Raw genomic sequence first — 19664 nt, 5'->3', positions numbered from 1 at the left:
ATTGTTAGGAGGTTGTTCCATGTCCCTGAGATGTATTTCTACAAAACCGCATACCATCGGCCTCTCCTCCTTTAGCCGTTCTATCTCTTCCCACTTCAGCCTGTTCCTACGACCCTTCATGTTAATATACCCTATGTCTGAATTGGGTCGGCGCTCACGGCTACGTCTATTTCTGCCCCGTACTCTACCTATTTTAGATACTGGTGCCGCTTTGGAATCGTATCTGACCATACTACCTGTAAAAGAGTCTCCCCGGTTGTTTCTTAGTCGCTAGCTATCCTGCACCCCAAAGGGCCCTCTTGCGCCCCCCCCCCCCCCCCCCCAAAAAAAGCTACTGCGCGTCCTGCAAGTCGCCAACCCCCCTCATGACCGGCCGCCCATCGAAGTGAATTCTGTCTCGTTGAAAACCACCCCACCTATGCACCTCTCTGTTAATTTCCACCACCTCAAAGCCTTTCTATTTACTCATCCGCCATATCTCTTGGTTTGCGTTGACAACCGCTCTTGGCAGGTTGTTATCACGCACCGGTACCTCCAGTATTGTGCATATAACTACCTGTACCTGAGGATAAGTGCTCAGTGGTTAACGCCGTGGCAAGGAATGCCTAGAAATGAGGGAGCAAGCGTATGTTACATGCTCCCTGCGTCGACACTGCGAGAAGAATTATAGGTGAGGAGGGGTCGCGCATGCGCAATGGGGATGTTAATGCCGTCCGGAGGGATGGCAAGGGGTGCGAAGTGGAGTCACGTGCAGCTGTTGGAACAAGGGGACATGAGCTGCGCATGCGTAGATTCCCAGCATCCCCCCCCCCCCGTTTCATTTTTTTTGTCTGGACTTCAAGAATGTGATGTAACGCAGCCTATCGTTTTATTTTTTTCGCTCCACGTTAAGCACGATGTGCGTCGATGGCATCCTCGTTTACAAGTACCAGACACACTTCCTCCCACTGCCAGCAAACTTCCGATTACAAAAGCTACGTTTCTACAACAATGTTTCAAGAAGAAAGCTCGCACGATTTAATAAGTGCGAAGATAACTCCTAAATCATTTCGGTACATTTGACTCCATTGTGCGTTTCTACGTGATTGAAGCCATTACTCGTAAGCCCCTCCCATAAGAAAATTGGGCTGGAGGAATAACTATGTTTAATAAGATACTGCTCGACTGCTAAAGTGGTTCGGCTCCGACTGAAGCACTGCTTGCTTTTCTGAGCTGCTTTACGTCATGTCCAGCACACTGGTCCCCGAGTCAAAGGGATATCTTTGGTTTTGAATTAATGGCACGCGAGTGTAGCCTGAACCGAATAAAAAATGCATCCATGAAAGCAGGTAAGGAGGGGGTCCTTCGCACCAAGTGAAGCTTCGCCGGATTCCCTAGGATCAACATGCTTGAGAACCCTTGGCACCGAGCATAACAAGGTTGATCATTTCACTTGGTACCGCTGCTCAAATTACGTGCAATTTAAGCATACATATACAAAACATCGTACGAAACTGTAGCTGCACAACAAAGCGCTATGCAACAAAAATTTTTTGCTGCCCGTACTACTCATTATAACTAGATTAAACAGTGTTGCACTTCTCTTACCTTACCATGACAAGTATCAAACACTGCCATTCTACCTAGCATCATTGCAGCATCATTATTAAACTTTCGTTAGCCTGAATGAGTTGCGTTTCCAGTAGCTAGCCAACAGTTCACTGCTATATAAAATTTAACTTCACAGGCAAACACACTACACATTACTATTCAAATGCACAGCATTCAGTCATATTCACTACCAGAATGTTTCAGTTCATCTTGACTGCTGTGTGTGCACAAGTAATTTTCTAACAGTGGTCCTTACTGAGAAAATTATCTTGGGGCAAACAACTGAAGGCGGGCCCCATGTTTTCGTAGAAATTGCAGCATCAAGGTCACCCTTCATAACCAGACTACAGAGTCTTGCCATGCTAACCATACACATTATTATACAAGTAGAAAAGACGTGTGGTGCTCCATCCACATTTATTGGAGATGCCCAAAATGTACATATGGTGTGGCAGCCATTCTTGTGGTTCAGAGTTACTGAAAGAAAAAAAAGTTTAGAGTTAATTTCACACAGAGTACTCTCGCTTCATTGTACAAATATGAGTGAGAATTTCCAAAACGATGGCAGCATGCTACATTTACAGTTCGGTTCAGCATGGGTGAACAATACTAAGCCAGTATTAAACCACTATTTCAAGGCTACTGCTTTGCACTAGTTCTTCCATTTCGCTAGCTCATAAGGCTTCTACACCAGTCAACCACACTGACAATGTTGGACAGGAACTCTACATACAGTGAAATAGGATGAGGATTGTGAAATAATTCTGGGACCCTTACGCTTAGTATTGTAAGAGTTGAACATGATAGATATATCTTGTCCATGGTGCATGCTTTCAACCACATAGTGCAAACATCTTATTGCATGATGTCACCTGAGAAGTTTACATTGTAGATTACTACATTGTAATCAATAAAGTTGAAAGTAGCTTGTGTCAGTGTTCACATATGGCTGCATTCTGTGTAATAGTCAGCACACTTTAAACCTCGAGCAATTATGTGCGTGAAATCTTCTATGCACCCACAATGCAGTCTTACAAAAACACACAGTAAAGTATGTGCCTTTTGTAATGGGCGGCTAGCTTTAAACCACAAAGTCGCTACAATAGTCACATGTTCTGATGCCTGATGATAATGAAGACTTGCTTGTACCGTGCAATATTACTGCGATAGTACATATTGTACTGTGAAGCCCATATACAGGATGTGTGCATTTGTAAAGCATAAACACTAAACACTATGTCCACTGCATTTCCAAGCAGAGGTGCAACCGTGTGGTAGAACACCTGCTTGCCACGTAAACAGCCTGGGTACGATCCTCACACAGACACAGAAACTTTTATAATTCATTTTTCATTTGCATCTTGATTTTTTGGACACTCACAAGACCAGAATTTTTCGCTCACAACTTACGATAGCCACACCGGCACAGACAGAATTTCAGTAAAACAAGGTCTTGAACTCTATCGCATTAACAAGACTAAAGAATTTTAGCAGCAAAGACTTTTCAATAGCATTATGATCCCACTCTGCATGTCTTTCTGTACCTACTCAAAACTCGCCCCCACAAAATGTTTAGTCTTGCTAGGAACTTATTAAGCAAAGTGCCCATGATCCCTTAGGCTGTTATGTCCAGTTAAAACCTCAACCTTTGGATAAAATCGAGGAGGTACAAATATTGAATCATGGTGTTTACACTCAAAAGCATTCAGAAAAATATTCGACAAATGGTTCCCTCGAGGCCCAGCTTTTCTCTTCGCAGAGGTTAACAGACAAAATAGAATTTGGAGGAATTTTTGGAGCAGTAAAATTTTTTCTTTTGGAGCACTAAAATGTATATTTGGAGCATGTTCTGGGGAAAAAAAATTTATCATAAAAGACCGAATTCGAAGCAGCGCAAAAAAAGAAGGCTAGCATTTAGAAAAAAAAAGTATGCACAAACCATTCAACATCACATGAATCGTGCAAAGAAAACGTGCAATGCTATTTCAATAGAAGTATTTTGAACCACCCCTCTGAGCAAAGAACGATGAAGTCCACATGAGCAATTGCTGCATTTTTCAAATACTTTTGACCGACTTTGCGGATTCAAATGTAGATCTGCATAGCTGGCGACCTTGAAAATCGGGAGATTCGTGAAACTGAGGAGTAGGGAATGCCAAAAAAAATGCCGCAGTTGAAACGCGCCAGCAATTTTATACACTGCTTCAAATGATTGCACGTAACAATTTTACAAGTCAAGAATCATACTAGTACTGACAGTTACGTGGCGTATACATGCATGAGTAATTGAACAAAATGGGCCGTGTCTCATGACTGGTGCTAAAAGCCCCTTCCAAATCAATCATAATGCATTTTTCCGCAGGGTACTGGTGTAGTGCGAAGCAGGTGACTTCACCAGCGTTCTGCACGGGTCGCAGCAAGGCCAAGAGTTTCTTTAACACTGCTACGCTACATCGTCCCGCCGGAAGGTATGCGATGCGGTCGGCGAACCGATGAGCATGCAGCTTTGTTACTTTAGCTGGTCGATCGCACCTAGCAAGTGCCCCAACTTAAAGGGAATATATCTGACATGGTGGTTTGAGGTTAGGGTGTGCACGTTTGGATCGATTGATGACGCGAAACTGCAGATGACCAACGTGGTCTCTTATGTCTTGCTGAAATTAGTGCAACTGAAAAAATTTTGAGACTAGTCGGGCGTTTTGGCACAGCTCAACGCAGAAAAGGGGATTTGTATCAAATTAGCGCAATTGGCATACCTGCCTTTGGTTAGCAATGAATAAACCACGAATATAACTCCCAGCCTGTTCACACAAAAGGGATAACGTTAGAACTTACTGCAAAAGGACTGCCAGCTCACTCAAAACAATACAACTCCTTCAAAGATGGGCAAATAATACAAATAACTGAACAAGCAGTAAAATAAGAAAAAGGAGCCTCTCTAAGCATGTCTTTTACAAGTTAAATTCCGTAGTCCAAAAGCAGCACATGTTAAAGCCAAAGTGGTTTGATCTACAGCGCAGCCCCCTTTATGAACTCAAAATGATGTCAAGGTTCTCATATTAGCTCAGAACAAGCCTTCAAAAGATGAACTACTAACACCACAAATTAGCCAAATTTAAGCATATGCATGATGAACTCTGCCCCTATTGTAGATGAGTTTAGATCGTCCATGATATGTACCACTCTTACTAAAGATTAACTAGACTGATTTATGCTAAAACAAGCATTAGGCAGTGCTGCACTTAGGCCACTCGGCGGATCTTGCAGTTATATTTAGATTGAACAGATGGCACAGTTAAGATTTATAAGCACTCAGAGTATGCATCTCTGCGAAAAAGAGACTTGATTTCAGCAAGTTTACTCTCATTCTGATAACTATAACTATAGAGAGACATTCTCAGCAAGAATACGCAAAGGCAACAGTAATGCTCGAGGGAAATAAAAAAAGAGGGGGGATGTCTTCGTTTTCCGACGCATTGTCAGACTTTGAAAGTGAAATTTTCGCTTCTCCTGTAAGTATGGCATCGACGACATAGAGCAGCATATATTCAAAGTCATCAGTTTTGGGTAAATACCACCTCTTAATGTATCATCTGTAGACACCAATAGATGTAAGCAGAAGCCCACCAGGGCATCCAAGATTTCTTTCTACTGCCTTGCTTGTCACTGCTTTTTTTTTTCCCCTTTCGAGATTTCTTTTCATTCATTCAAGAAATGTTACATAGCAACATGATATACAGAAGGAAGTCACGAAGCTCTAGGTTGCAAGGGCATCTCTTAAAATTTTTAAATTTCATACATTTTTTTTCTGGCACCAAACACTGGAAAAGCATTCCAAAACCAATATTTTACATGTATCTCACAAATACAGTATATTAATTTCAAGACTCATAAAACTAACCAGAAAAAAAAGTATCAACTCTTGACTGTATGAAACGGCTGAAACACCCATTGGCTCCAAGTAATACTGGCATGGAGAGACATTGTCCTGGGCAAAATTCTGCCAACATCCCCTTCTAAGTTAACGAACAGAAACCGGAAGGAAAATTTTCATAATGTACATCCTATAAATGCTATCAACTAACCCATGGCAAAACTCAGAGTACCATCATAAAGCGAAAACGCCCAATTAATAGTAGAGTTACACTGACAATCAAACAACATCCGCTCTGCATATGCTTACATTTGACAGCCCTCAATGCAAAGATGATTTTGCATTCGAAGTGTTAAACCATAGGTGGGCGAACTCACACGGACTCTGACCGAGCTGCGAGTCCGAGTGAGTTAGCGAATTAGTTTCGCGAGACTGAGTCAGAAGGTCCGGCTGAAGCAAATTTTAGGGCGTGAGACCAAGCGAGTCCAAAGCACAAAATATATCACTTGAGTCTGAGTGAATTCCACTTGCTTTTCCCGACCTAAGGTCCTGTCTGCTCATCGTCGGCATTACCAACAGCCTTACCAGGATTCACGTGTATATTCACATCTTCTCACAGGTATTTCAAAGCAGTGTCATTTACATCATCAATTCAATGGAGACACTGCTCTTAGAAAAATTATTTCTTGATTGATCTTGATGAAACTTGGTGAGCTTATGTATATATGTGTGCCGATTTTATATATGCAATTTTTTTGTATAAGGTGTATTTTTTTAAATAAAAATATTTAATGTGCTTTTCTGGCACCAAGAATTTTTTTTTAACTAAGAGAGCTACAAAGTAAGTTCACAAATCACAATAATCTGGAATCAGGACTGTGTGCAATGCTACAAAAATGGATGTTCTAAATCAATTTGAACAAAAGTTATGGTATATTGAACATATGTGTGCGAGTAAATTTCAAGCTAGAATTTCACTGGTAAGTGTTCAACATTCCATAACTTTTCTTATAATTGGTTTAGAACATTCATTGTTGTTGTATAGCTGTCAGCTTTGATTCCACATTATTTTGATATGCCTATTTACTTTAACTTTTAGTTTACACAAAAGCTTGCTCCCCAGAAGGCACATAAAATACTTAGTATTTTGAAAACTACACAAAAAAATTGCACATTTGAAATCAGCACACATATATACAAACAGCAAAGTTTCATCAAAATTGATATAGAAATAAGCTTTCTTTTTTTATGTGCCATGTCCCCCCCTTATTTGAAGGCATGAAATATGTAGGGGGGTGCCTTGACCTCACCCCCACCAAATCTTGGAGGTAAGTTATATCTTACACTGTCATCTCTTCCAAAAAAAAGTTCTACTGGTTTGGAACTCGTTTTTGAAATATCATGTTAAACGTCACCAAGATGAGCACCGATTACGTGAGATATTGGTGTTAAAGAGCACTGAAACCACGGTCGAAGCTAATTTTAGGCTGACGAACTCATGAGTCGACTCACTCGGATTCGCATCAAGCCACGAGTCTGAGTGAGTGTGGGTCAGTAATGTTTTCGCGAGTTTGAGTCCGAGCGAGTGTAGTTGAAAATTTTCTACAGTGTGAGACCGAGTGAGTCCGGCTCCTGAAAATTTGTGAGCTAAAGTCCGAGCGAGACCAAAGCTCAAAATACTATATTTCATGAGCGAGTCTCAGTGAACTCCACAAGTTTTGCCGACTTAAGCATTACACTGACCCAATGCATGTATTCAAGGTGTCTACCAAGTCAGCATTCCGAAATTGCCCGAGATTTCCAGGTTTTCCCAGAGTGGCACATAATGTGCCACGTCAATACAAGAAGGCACCATGCCACCCAATGCTGTCACTGTCTAGTGAGCATGTGCAATGCTTTGAGCGTCGGTTTTTCTAAGGCGAATTCCACTCGTTGAGCGGGAGTAAGTTTTCTTGCTCCACGGCCTAGAATATGCGTTGCACTGGTAGATTCAGAGCAAGTTCGCGTGTTCCACTGGCAGATTACGGAGCAACCCACTCCGTGACTGAGCATTCTGCGTGCTCCATATTACAGAGCCCGATTTCACTGGAACTCCGAAAATGTGTTGCCGTCATTTTCGGTACAGTGGAGCAGCGATGTTGCCTTCAGCGGGGTTTTTTTTTTTTTTTTTTAAACGGTGCCCAGTGCACTTGTTCACACTTCTAAAATGGCATTGTTTTATGCTGCTGGACGTGCTGCTGCTGGTTTGCTTCTTGCTTGAGCGAAAGCGAGAGCACTATTTCTGCTAGCAGTAACAGCAGCGAGGACGACGAGCCGTACGTGCTTTCCCGCCGTGTGTATGGCCAAAGTCTCAGCACTATGGCTGAAGATAATCGACTATGTCGAGGAAGTTTCCAGAACTTGTTTAGTGACGTATATGTAAACGATTGCTAGCGCGACCTCAGGCGGGGCATTCCCGTGTTCCACTCGCAGATTTGGCTTGGTGCAAATCCGAGTGCTCGTTCCAGGATTTCGGCGGCCGCTCCGAATCTACCAGTGAAATGCGCCATAAGATTTTAAATGGGTCCAATTACTTTATTGTGGATTTTGAATGTTCAAAATGCGTAAAATAAAAAAATCTACATAAAAACATCAGTAACAGTATTTTGGTGTCTGCATCATTTATAACTGCAAACTGTACCATAGGCCTGGCGGCGCCAGTGGAAGTTTACATCTTTGTAAACTTTCGCTGCAAAGGATCAAGAAAGAAGGCAACACACCGCAAAGACGAGCAGCATCCGTAGCCTCCGCTGTGCTGCACGCAAGCGAAGGATCCGACTGAGACTGACTGCTTTCCGCCGCTAGCCTCACACACGGATTCCAGACGGTTCTGTGGCCTTTGCTTGCTTGCAGCACTGCGAAAGCTATAGACGCTTCCAGTTTTCTCTGGACGTCCCAAAACCACCATATGATTATGAGAGACGCTGTAGTGGAGGGATCCGGAAATTTCGACCACCTGGGGTTCTTTAACGTGCACCAAAATCTGAGCACACGAGGGTACGACATTTCCGCCTCCATCGAAAATGCAGCCGCCGCAGCCGGGATTCGATCCCGCGACCTGCTGGTCAGCAGCCGAGTACCTTAGCCACCAGACCACCGTGGCGGGGCGTAGAGCACAAAAGGGCCATTCAATTTGTTTGCACCACCTGAACCAGTTCATGATAATCATGGCATGAAAGTCACGTACAGCATAATTTACATGCCCCGCTCATGGTGCACTTCCAGCCAGTTCACTAGCTTGATATACACCTTTGTAGGCGTCGAGCAACGTCGCTGTACTGCGGACATGAATTACATGATTGATTGATATGTGGGGTTTAACGTCCCAAAACCACCATATGATTATGAGAGATGCCGTAGTGGAGGGCTCCGGAAATTTCGACCACCTGGGGTTCTTTAACGTGCACCCAAATCTGAGCACACGGGCCTACAACATTTCCGCCTCCATCGGAAATGCTGCCGCCGCAGCCGGGATTCGAACCCGCGACCTGCGGGGGACATGAATTACAGGTGTTAACATGCGAATCACGACATGTATGTGTCATAGTCGGCATGATTTACAAGTCACGATCATAATGCGCTTGCAGCTGGTTCGCTAGCTTGATGTACAATAGTATGAGCTAACTACTGCTGGTGCTGGTATTGCAAACGTTAGTGGTGCCGTCCTTACACGACTATGGTGCCGTCCTTACACGACTTTAAACGACATAATTGCATCTTATCTAGATACCTGAGTGTGCATAACATTTCTACCTGTGTTTAGTGTGTAGTACATTCGTCCACCTCATAACATTGTGCTGATTTTAAAGCGGCATATCAACCTCCATTTGTGCTTCGTGTATCATAAGTCCCACTGTTCGTGGGATCTGCCATTTTTTTTCCAAACAGTCTCAGTTTCAGTTAGGGAGAGCTCTGAGAATGACCAGCTGCCAGGTGCAAGTAACGCGGTCTAGCACGTGCACACAGAACTATGAAGCAATTCTCACGCTGCCTCCATCAACTGCTCATTCTTTCGCCGTATGTGCTGTGCGATGTCATCATCTGGTGGCAATGACCAAGATTTCTACACTTTCCTAACATTCAGCATGGTCGTGGACATGCGAGCAGCCACCAAATGGTAGTCAACCAGCACAAGCACAACAAAAGAGCAATGGCTACTATGATGCGATTGCTAGCTGTGCGAGCTTAAATAGGCTGCTGTGGTGACGTTCAAGTCACTTTTGATGGTGTCAACGTCTGAGATATGGCGTAGAGTGCTGGACTATGCATGCGAACATCAGAACTCGCATAATTACCTTCCTAGCTATACTTGTTGCTGAGATTCGGTAGATATGTTCATGGGAATCAATCCTGCAGGCTATCTCAGCTAAGATTTTGTGCCGGTACCCCTAACAAAAGTTGACACGCACCACGTCAGCACCTGGTCATTTGTTTCTGGTGTCACACCATGCCTGCACCATTGAACTCGAGCTCCACAATTTCTCAATTATGGAGCATTGCAGTAAAATGACTCATGTTGAGCAGGCAAACCAAATGGACTTAAGAGTTGTTCTATGGGTACGAACAGTAAGATCATACCATGCGAACTAATACCATGCAAATCTTTTTTCAAGATAAATCTTGTTGCCTTTTGAATTTCTCTTTTGTATCTGAAGCATTCTTATGCTTTTCCACTTTTAACCATTCAGGACGGCTTTAATGAGTTCCAGAAGGCAGACTCAACAGAATAATCACTTTGCTAAAAGCAGCCTTTTTTTATGTGTACAGCAATAATAGCTGTAGTTTTGACGTCAAATGAAACCTGAACAGGGGCAAGCATTCGCAATGATATACAGTTAAACATGCTTATAATGAACACCCATACAACAAAGTTTTTCAGTTCCCCGCTGCCGCCCCATAGAAACACATGTATTTGGGACCTCTATAGAAGAAAGTAACAGTGGGAGATATTCTTGATGTAATGAATTTTGGCCACAAACAATCGGGAATTTCGTCATTTTGGCCCAAGCAAGCATCTTCCGCGATTGCCCCGTCAATGACGAAAAGCGAAACAGTGGCAAAGCGCACAGCGCGCTTGTGGCCCCGGCAACTCCCATGCGAGAATGAGCGCAAGGTGGGCCTGTGCCCGAGCCGACAATGCCGCCGTTCTTTCCGCCGCTTGGATGCACCCTCGCCCTTCTTCCAAACCGAAAAAGAAAAAACTTTTGCTTTGGCAGTGCTACGCTTTTAGTTAGTGTCACGTGCAGGGCCGCGCTGCATATGTAGGGCGCTTTACCGCATAGTTTTCAGAGGTGTCCGTGTCCGGCGTTCGTTTTCACCGCCGTGTATGCGTGGTTTCACTACACGCACATGGTGTGCCCCCTAGGACGTCCAGCTTTGCTTTTTTTTCTTTTTTTGTTTGAATGCGGACAGCCGTGTCACACTACCGAGGAGATGTCCAATTAGGCGCTGATAATAACTCTCCGATACCATGGTGACAACGCACCTTCGGAGGTCGACACATCACGCAAACACTGCGCCGCGAGTTCGTGGGAGCGTAGCCTTCGAGATTAGCCAATCAGCTCTGGCAACAATGTTAGGACGCGTTGAATATTATATGCAATGAATGAATGTCAATACAATAAAGTAAGGCTGCCAGGCAACCCTTTTGGAAGATCCGATATCGCGGAACTCCTACAAAACACTGGTGTAAGCAAACACTACTGCTCCAGGAAGAGGTGCGTTTTTCAGTCTACGCGTTGAAAGCGCACTGATGCTTGCAAAGATAGTGCGCGCGCCAGCGATTGTGCCCTTGAAATCAAAGTTCAACCCCCCCTTCGCCCGTTTTTTCATGCTTGTTCAAGACTGGTGGTTTAATCTCTGTGAGCATTCGACTGCAGTTCTAACACGTGAGGGATGTTATTGTATGCGCCCTCCAGGCAATTAAAATGGGCCGGCTCATTTAATCTTTGCTTCAGCAGCGCTCGCGCGCTTTTACTCCCTTGTAAAAAGTTACAATGCGGGCAAGCATGTTATCAATTTGGACTTGTTACTCAACATGGCAGCCAAGAAAAAACCCAGCCAAGAGTGCCGAAATAATTGCTATCGCAATATTAACGCTGTTTTGTAGCGCTAAATAAGTGTTTTGAATAAGCTCGGCATTCAGTTCCCCTTTTGTTTAATTTGCACGTTTTTTGTATCAAACCTGCATATAACGAAATCCTCTTTATAATGAATTTTTCCGCGAATTCGTCAATTTATTTATATCCAGGTTTAACTGTAGTGCACACCATCTGGTTATCAGCATGGGCAGGCATATGCACAGTGCTGTCAAACAGTGTGCCCATGCCTGTCAATAGTGATAACTGGACGGCACACACTACACCATTACAAATGCTTGCCGCCATTCAGGTTTCATTTGACGGTGATAGCACAGTTACAGCTGCAGCAAAAGTTTACAAAGGCATAAATGCATGCAGATCCACAGTGAGCTTATAACAACACTGAAGCTGTGCCAAGCATCACATATGTAATTAAAAAAAAACTAAGTCCCAAAGCAATCATGCAAGCAAAGCTATTTGACACCGTATGCAAAATTGGCAGAATACCCTATACGCTAGTGACACACCCAAGACATCCAGCCAGTGCAAAGAGCTGAACTCGGCCCACTCAATGCTGAAAGAGAAGACAAAAGCAGCAGCACCATTTAAAAGAGGCAGAGAAAAAGAAAGAAGGCAGCAGACACCTTGCAGGCACGATACCAGCCAAAGCCAACGAGAGAGCAGAGCGAGTGAGAGCCCCATTAGCGCTGCAAGACAAGCAAGAGAAAAAAATGTCATGTAAGGAAGGTGCACCCACTGCAGTATTCTGAAAGGTAATCAGCTCCTTCATAACCTATGTGCCAGAGTGTCCCCGAACCGGGCATTTCAACTTGAGCCCAACACCTTACACGATGGAAAGTGCCAAACATGCAGTGCAAGGAAGCCTAAATGTGCATACACAACACCCAACATACAAGATTACAAAGGAGCTGGTTTTTTTCTGCAACGTTTGAAGACATCACTGTGCAACAACAACAAAGGTGGCAAAATTGGACCAGCAGAAAGTTTTACTCTTGGTTGTATCTTTAAATTAAGATAATTAAGACTGCAACAAAGCAAGCAAAAAAACAAATACACTGACAGTGTTCATAGCACCTATGTGAAACAAAATTCAAGGGTTTTCAGGGACTTTTCAAGGACCCAACAAATACTTTTCCAAGGACCTAAAATAACACTTGAATTTGCAGAAAATGACAACACCACTTTTTACAACATAAAATTTGTACTTTATTTTATTTGTATGGTTGGCACTATGAACGCACTCCAGTTACCATAGACTGTAGCCACTTTTGTGTTCTCAAAGTGTTTCATACTCTTCATGTGACTTAAGAGCAGACTCCCCCATTGATGGCACGTCGAAGCTCTTCCTACATGGGAAGACTTAGCCTTACGAAAGTTGAACCTATCCCTTGCAATCCACTCTCTATACGCCGTAATGGATGACCAAGGCGGCTGGATTTGCACTTACCCGCGCACACTTGCACAGTCTCCACAAAAAAGCCAGGCTTAGCTCCGTTGCTGCTGTAATCACGCGCACGCTATCACAACTACAGTGTACTAGAAGAGTACACACTGTACAATAACACTGCACTATGGCTAGAGAATCAGATCGGATTGGATTGTTTGTTGGCTTGATAGCGCATAGTTGCCAGGCAAGCAAAAAATCCACTAAATTATGGCTTAAGAAACTTCGAATGTCGAAATTCAAGGACTTTTAAGGACCTCAAACAAATTTAAGGGTTTTCAAGGCCTTGAAAATGCCCTTCCAAAATTCAAGGGGTTCAAGGACTGCTACGAACCTTCACTGATATTCCACCTGAACATATCATATCGAACAAGTTATTTCAAGAATAAACATGGCAATTGTGCTAAAAAAAGAATACTGCTTTCAAGTTCTATAATTACTGCATTTCGTGCAAGTCCTCCCGTCTGCCATCGTGACCACACACGCACACCAAGAGCGAGCAAGACGCGCACAAGCGACACACATGCCAGAACGTGTGGAACAGCTCTGGGCCCATTTCTAGTCAGAAAACGAAACTAACTCGAGCCAGCGTGGCTGGCATCGCGAAGCGGTAGATACGGGCAAAGCGGTTGTGATCAAGAGAGGAAAGCAGATTTGCGAGAAAAGAAAGGCAAGGAGTTGCGATAAAGAGAGGGGAGGACACGGTGGGAGGGCGACGTTGAAACCCAAAACACACAGGAACGAGGTAGGTCGGGCAGCTTGCTTGAAAGGTCCGCGAAAGGTGCAACTCGGAAGTGTGGCAGTTTGGGCTAGTTGATATGACATGAGCGCTCGTGTCCTTGTCTTTTTGTCGTCGTTCCGTTCTAGCGCAACTCGCGCGTAGAAAAACTTCAAAAAGTGCCTCCGCGCGCAGTAGTCGAAGCACAGTCGCCTGGATCGGCGCGCGCGGCCGTGTTCAAAGAATCAGCGGTCGTGGTCAAAAACTCGTTTTGATGCGCCGGCGGGTTCGCGTGGCCTCACCGACTTCGATATTTCGCGATTCCTTCTGCGCAAATTAACAGCCATTTTCACGCTTCCGCACACGTGCAGAGGGCATGCTGAACCGAAGTGAGCGAGAACACGTCCTAAACACGAAATAATCGCGAATTATCAGAGTCGGTGGGGTAGCGTACGCGCGTGCACTAGACGCAGACGATCGGATACAGTCGATGGCCAACGAATGTTGCCAAATGGTCTGGTCACTTCAGGCTGGGAACGCCAACCTCGCGATCAAAAACAGAGGAAATGGCCGACCAGTCTTTGAAAGGTCAGTGGCAGTGTAAAAACATGGGTCGTGTCTTGCAATGTGGGGTGCTCAGAGTCGGGGGGGGGGCAAAGGGCGGAGGAGTGCGTTACAAGAAGCGGTCGGAGAGAGCAGAAACTAAAGGGGCACAGAGGCAGGGTCGGCGTTTAACAATAAGAATCTATGGGACCCTCGCCGATGCCTGATCGGTGGTTGAAAGTGGTTTCCCGGGAAGTCAGCAGAGCACCGACTCCACTGTAACCGATCGGTCGTGCTGCGAGTCGTTCGTTGCAAGTGCAACTGTGCCATTGAACCAATGTATATTTTCATGGTCACGCGGATATTGTTCGTTTTAAGAGAAAGTTCGTTTTAACAAGGGGCCGTTATATGTGGGCTCGACTGTAGTCCTAATGCATGTGGCCTATAATTGACTGGAGCACAAACTAACTGTGCTTGTTGATTTCATACAATTAGCATGTACTTTAACCAGCCTGATCCGATCATGCGTAATGTCCCCTGTTTACGTCGAGCACTTTTGAATGCTCCATTTTCTTAAAGCTCTTCTGAACAATGCTGGGAGAAACCAGGTTCCACGACACTGCGATACCAGAGGACCTAATCTTTTGCATATAATTTTTTTTAAATCTTCAACGGCAGAAAATGTACTAGCAAAAGTGCAAACTCTTCTGCATTCTCCCGTACCAATCGCCATGCCACGAATAACTTCCCGATGAAGCACTTGGCAGCAACACGGTTCCAGCTTTTTTTTGGCAAACTTTATAGAGAGCTCAATTTCACACTAAATATAATTATTGTAGGCTATCACGAGAGAACAGTAATGCGATGGGCAGACAGTGTAACCTACCTAAGCTTCCGAAATAGCCAAGCATGCATAGCAGCACAGACTACAGCAGAAACAGTTGGCGCAACAACGATAAGCTTTCACACGCCTCCTATGTAAAAAATTGCCCGTGCCGTGTTGCGAGCATGCACTCTCAAAGTGAAGGAGATGGGGAGTTAGAGGAAGGCTTACACTTGAGCATTTCCAGCGACAGTTGGGGCGTTCGGTTAGAGTATTCTCGGGGCCATATTTCGGGTGAATCCTTCAAAAGAAGGAACTTGAAACTAGCAGCTTGTTTTTTAAGTACAGTGGACTCCTCTTAAACGGAACTCAAAGGGGCAAGAAACTTGGTTCCATTTATGAGAAGTTTCATCTAAGGGAAGCCCACAAAATGAATGAAATATGACTACTTTAAAAGCACCAACTATGGCTGACTGAACAAAAAAAACATTTTGATGCTACTATAGTTAATTAAAAAGGAAAATGTTGCTAATTTTGCTGGCTCGAAAAAAAGGATGTGAAAACTTGCTTGGCCTTGTTCAAGCACTTTCTCACATAGTAGGAGTGCATTGCTGAAAAGCTGGGCAGGAACTCTGTGCCACCATCGTGTTCAACGCAGCGCAGCAATAGGATGACAGCATCTCTTGCTGCACTATCAGCCACTGAAATGGGCTCGGGATCACACACCACTTGAGCACTGGTCCCCATCTTGAACTTTGGCTATAGGTTCCTCAAGGCTGTCCTCAAGTTCACGTCGAGACGTCGATTGCTGCTCGGCGTACGCTGACATGTGCAATCACTGGATTGGCTTGGCTAAGCTAGCTTTGGCATTAGTTTCATAGTTGCAAGACTGCCGTGGCCACTTTGGCCGTGTACGGTTTTTGCCCGTTTTAGTTTCATTCAACCGATGTAAGCTGAAAAAAAAATTGTTCTGATTACCAAAACCTTTTATCCTTAAATATATAGGAGACCAACCAAATGTACCGTAATTACTCGAATTACGGTACATTTACGCGCACCTTTTTTCCGGTTAAGCGAGTTCATAAATCGCATGCGCGTTAGAATCGAGTACGAACAAAAAAATTACGGTCAATCTATTGCCATCGGCAAATCCAAAATGGCCGCCCCCTACGTGCGTCGACATAGCGCGTCGGCCATTTCTGCCTATGTGTTTCCCATGTGCGGCACTTCGTACGTGTGCTGAGGAGTTCGTCATCTAGTAGTGCATTTGAATCGACGGCGTCGATGGGCCGACTCCCAAAACTCAAGTGCACCACGATGCCGCTTTTAAAAGAAAAGTCATCGCATGTGCAGAAACGGACGGAAATCGGGCCGCATCGCGGTCGTTCGGAGTGCCCGAAACGTGCGTGCGGGACCAGCAGAAACAAAAGCAGAAGATTGTCGACAGCAAAGCTTCACGCAAAGGCTTCTGTGGACCACACCAGGGTCGGTTTCCGCAAATTAAAGAGCTGCTCGGCGAGTATGTGCTTGAGCAGCGAGCCGCACAGCGGTCCGTGACGACAGAACTCCTTCAAATGCGGGCTATGCAGTTAGCCTTAGAAAAAGGTCTAATGCGGAGCCAGTTTAAAGCGAGCAGGTGCTGGCTAACTAACTTTATGAAGAGGAAAGGCTTTTTCCTCCGAAGGGGAACATGCATATGCGAAAAGTTTTGCGGAGGAGTACGATGAAAAGCTTCACAGTTTTCAAAGGTTCGTCCTAAACTTGCGGCGCAACAACGGCTACCTGCTTGAGCAAATCGGGAATGCCGATCAGACGCCTCTTTACTTCGACATGCCTGGCACCACAACCGTCGAGAAGTGGCGAAGCAAGTTCGCGTGCTGACATCGGTCCACGGTAAAACTACAGTGACGGCAATGGTCTGTTACACGTCAGATGGGCACAAGCTTCGCCCGTACCTCATATTTAAATGGAAGACGCTCCCGAAAGGAGTCGTTTTTTCGAGTGGTGTGATCGTGCGGGCCAGCGAGAGGAATGGGTGCGCGTTGCAATTGATGTCTTACTTTTTTTTTTTTTTTTCGCAGTGGAAATCGGGTGCGCGTTACAATCGAGGGCGCCGTAGAATCGAGTAAGTACGGTATCTAGATAGTTTCATTTATGCGGCTTTTCCGTTTAAACCGAGTTTTGTTTAATGGGAGTCCACTGTATAACCACACTCACCAAGCTTTTCGTGCGCAAGCCAACAAAGTAGCTCGGGCAGGTCACTGAGCACAAAATACTGTACTTGTGCTGACATCGGTCCACGGTAAAACTACAGTGACGGCAATGGTCTGTTACACGTCAGATGGGCACAAGCTTCGCCCGTACCTCATATTTAAATGGAAGACGCTCCCGAAAGGAGTCGTTTTTTCGAGTGGTGTGATCGTGCGGGCCAGCGAGAGGAATGGGTGCGCGTTGCAATTGATGTCTTACTTTTTTTTTTTTTTTTTCGCAGTGGAAATCGGGTGCGCGTTACAATCGAGGGCGCCGTAGAATCGAGTAAGTACGGTATCTAGATAGTTTCATTTATGCGGCTTTTCCGTTTAAACCGAGTTTTGTTTAATGGGAGTCCACTGTATAACCACACTCACCAAGCTTTTCGTGCGCAAGCCAACAAAGTAGCTCGGGCAGGTCACTGAGCACAAAATACTGTACTTACTGACACAATGAACGTATTCGCATGATAAACACACCCTCCACATCACTCCTCAAAATTGAAATTTTTCTTTTTCCAGCGTAAAAACGCACCCCCTTAATTCGTCCGCAGCAGTCTTGCTAACCGACACCTGGCGCCTCCTTGCCCGCTGGATCTCTTTCGTCTATTATTATTATGCCGACTGCCCTCGCCCACCTACACCCGCTCCCCCTCACCTGCTGCTGTGCGCCATATACCATATTTACCCGCCTAATGATCGCACCCCTAAATTTTGTCGTCTATATTCAACTCCCCCCCCCCCTGCGTAATGATCGCACCCTGAACTTGCCGCATCGACATGTCATGTGCCAAGTCTAGCTGAACGCGTTTATCATTGTTTCTGTGATCTGAAAGCAGGCATCACTATGCTAATGCCATAAATTTACTGATTTAAGGGGGGACGCGGCACTTCGGGACCGAAAATCAGCCAAAAAATCGAGTTTTCGCGGACCTTCTTTTCGCGTTCCCGACATCATTGCGCACCTATTTACAAAATTTCATAGCCGAATACCATCAACTTTTATCGTTATTCAACTTTAAAAAACCGAAAACGGGCGTCCTGCCCTTTAAATTGAGGGCGAATAGCGCAGGTTTCGGCTCTACGATACGCGGGAACTGCGCGCTCGATCGGCGCCATTTTGGTCTTCTTTGAAAGAACGCGTTTTCAGCTGTTTTTTTATTCAGTAAGCAACAATGAGCATTTCCCCGGCTCGAAAAACGGGGCCTCAAAGACGAAGAGCCGCGCTCACTGCCATTGGCTAAACGACGCACGTGACTGAAATGGCGCTTTCCGGTTGGCTGGAAGCTCGCGGCTTGCGCCTGCATACGCGACCCGACGCCATTTTGAAAGGGTTACCGCTGTGACGCCTCGAAATCGGCAGAGCACTCTGAAGCTTCTGATCGTATCGCCATGCCTGGAAACGCAAAAAAGTATCGGACCGTGCACGCATTTGGTCGCAGGAAACGCAAAGGTCGTGGGAGAAAGTCTACGAAGTCATCAGAGCCCTTGGTTGACTCCGACGAACGATGTGTCAACGCTCTGCGGCCGTTCAGCGATGGTGCGACCGAGCGCGTTGCCTCCGACGACGATGACGGTGAAGCGAACTCCGGACGACTACGAATCGACGCCAAGGTGGTGACAAACGCCGAAGTTGAAGAAAATCATGCCCGGGAGAAAGCGACGCTCGACCGGCTTTCATCGGCGCCAGCAACTGCACGGAAAATTGACTTTTTCACCGCGAGTTGTAGCGAGGCAACCGCACAGGACTCGGACCACGCTGCTCCTTATCTGCTTATGCATCTAGATATCCTAAACGCGATAATGGGTGCCTTGTGTTGGAAAGCCTGCCACGGACCGGCTACGATCGTCAGAGGGGATCGGGACTACGGACTTGCCGTGAAAGTGCTAGTGCAGTGTGAAAGGTGCGGCGAGATCGCGAATGAATGGACTTCGCCCCGCGCGAACGGCACGAAAACGTGCAATCCGTTTGAAGTAAATCTCGCTTCGAGGGCGATGGTGGCTACCGGCAACGGCCAAACGAAAATGAACGATATTTTCGCAACAATGGGCATCTCACACCGCGGTATGCACCACAAGACGTTTCAGCGGCATTTGAAGAACACGCTGGCACCCGCTGCAACGCGAGCGGCTGAGTCCGCTATGAGCGAATGTGCGGAAAAGGTTAGAACAATTTATGATGACTTGTGCTTCGGCCACTGGGGCAATATTGCCGTTAGCTACGACGGCACGTGGAAGACGCGAGGCCATTCTTCCCACATCGGCGTGGGCACAGTTATCGAA

The 19664-nt window shown here is 45.4% G+C and overlaps 1 protein-coding gene across 4 annotated transcripts in view; it reads right to left on the bottom strand.

The window, feature by feature from the left end:
- Positions 1–1988: 1988 nt before the first annotated feature.
- Positions 1989–19664, bottom strand: part of RpS24 (ribosomal protein S24) — a 40385-nt gene continuing 22709 nt past the window's right edge. For 2 of the 4 annotated variants that reach the window (XM_075880163.1, XM_075880161.1), the window contains exons 5-6: positions 12228–12290; positions 1989–2067 (exon numbers count right to left, since the gene is read on the bottom strand). In XM_075880163.1, coding sequence (XP_075736278.1) covers positions 12285–12290 — 6 coding nt within the window. In that variant the 3' untranslated portion in view covers positions 1989–2067; positions 12228–12284. The remainder of the gene's footprint in view (positions 2068–12227; positions 12291–19664) is intronic. The other 2 variants (XM_075880164.1, XM_075880162.1) reach the window with 1 other exon arrangement.

The sequence above is a fragment of the Rhipicephalus microplus genome, chromosome X (assembly GCF_043290135.1).
Source record: "Rhipicephalus microplus isolate Deutch F79 chromosome X, USDA_Rmic, whole genome shotgun sequence".
Taxonomy (NCBI): domain Eukaryota; kingdom Metazoa; phylum Arthropoda; class Arachnida; order Ixodida; family Ixodidae; genus Rhipicephalus; species Rhipicephalus microplus.
Note: the sequence above shows the minus strand (reverse complement) of the source record. Positions and strands in the feature narration are given on the sequence as shown.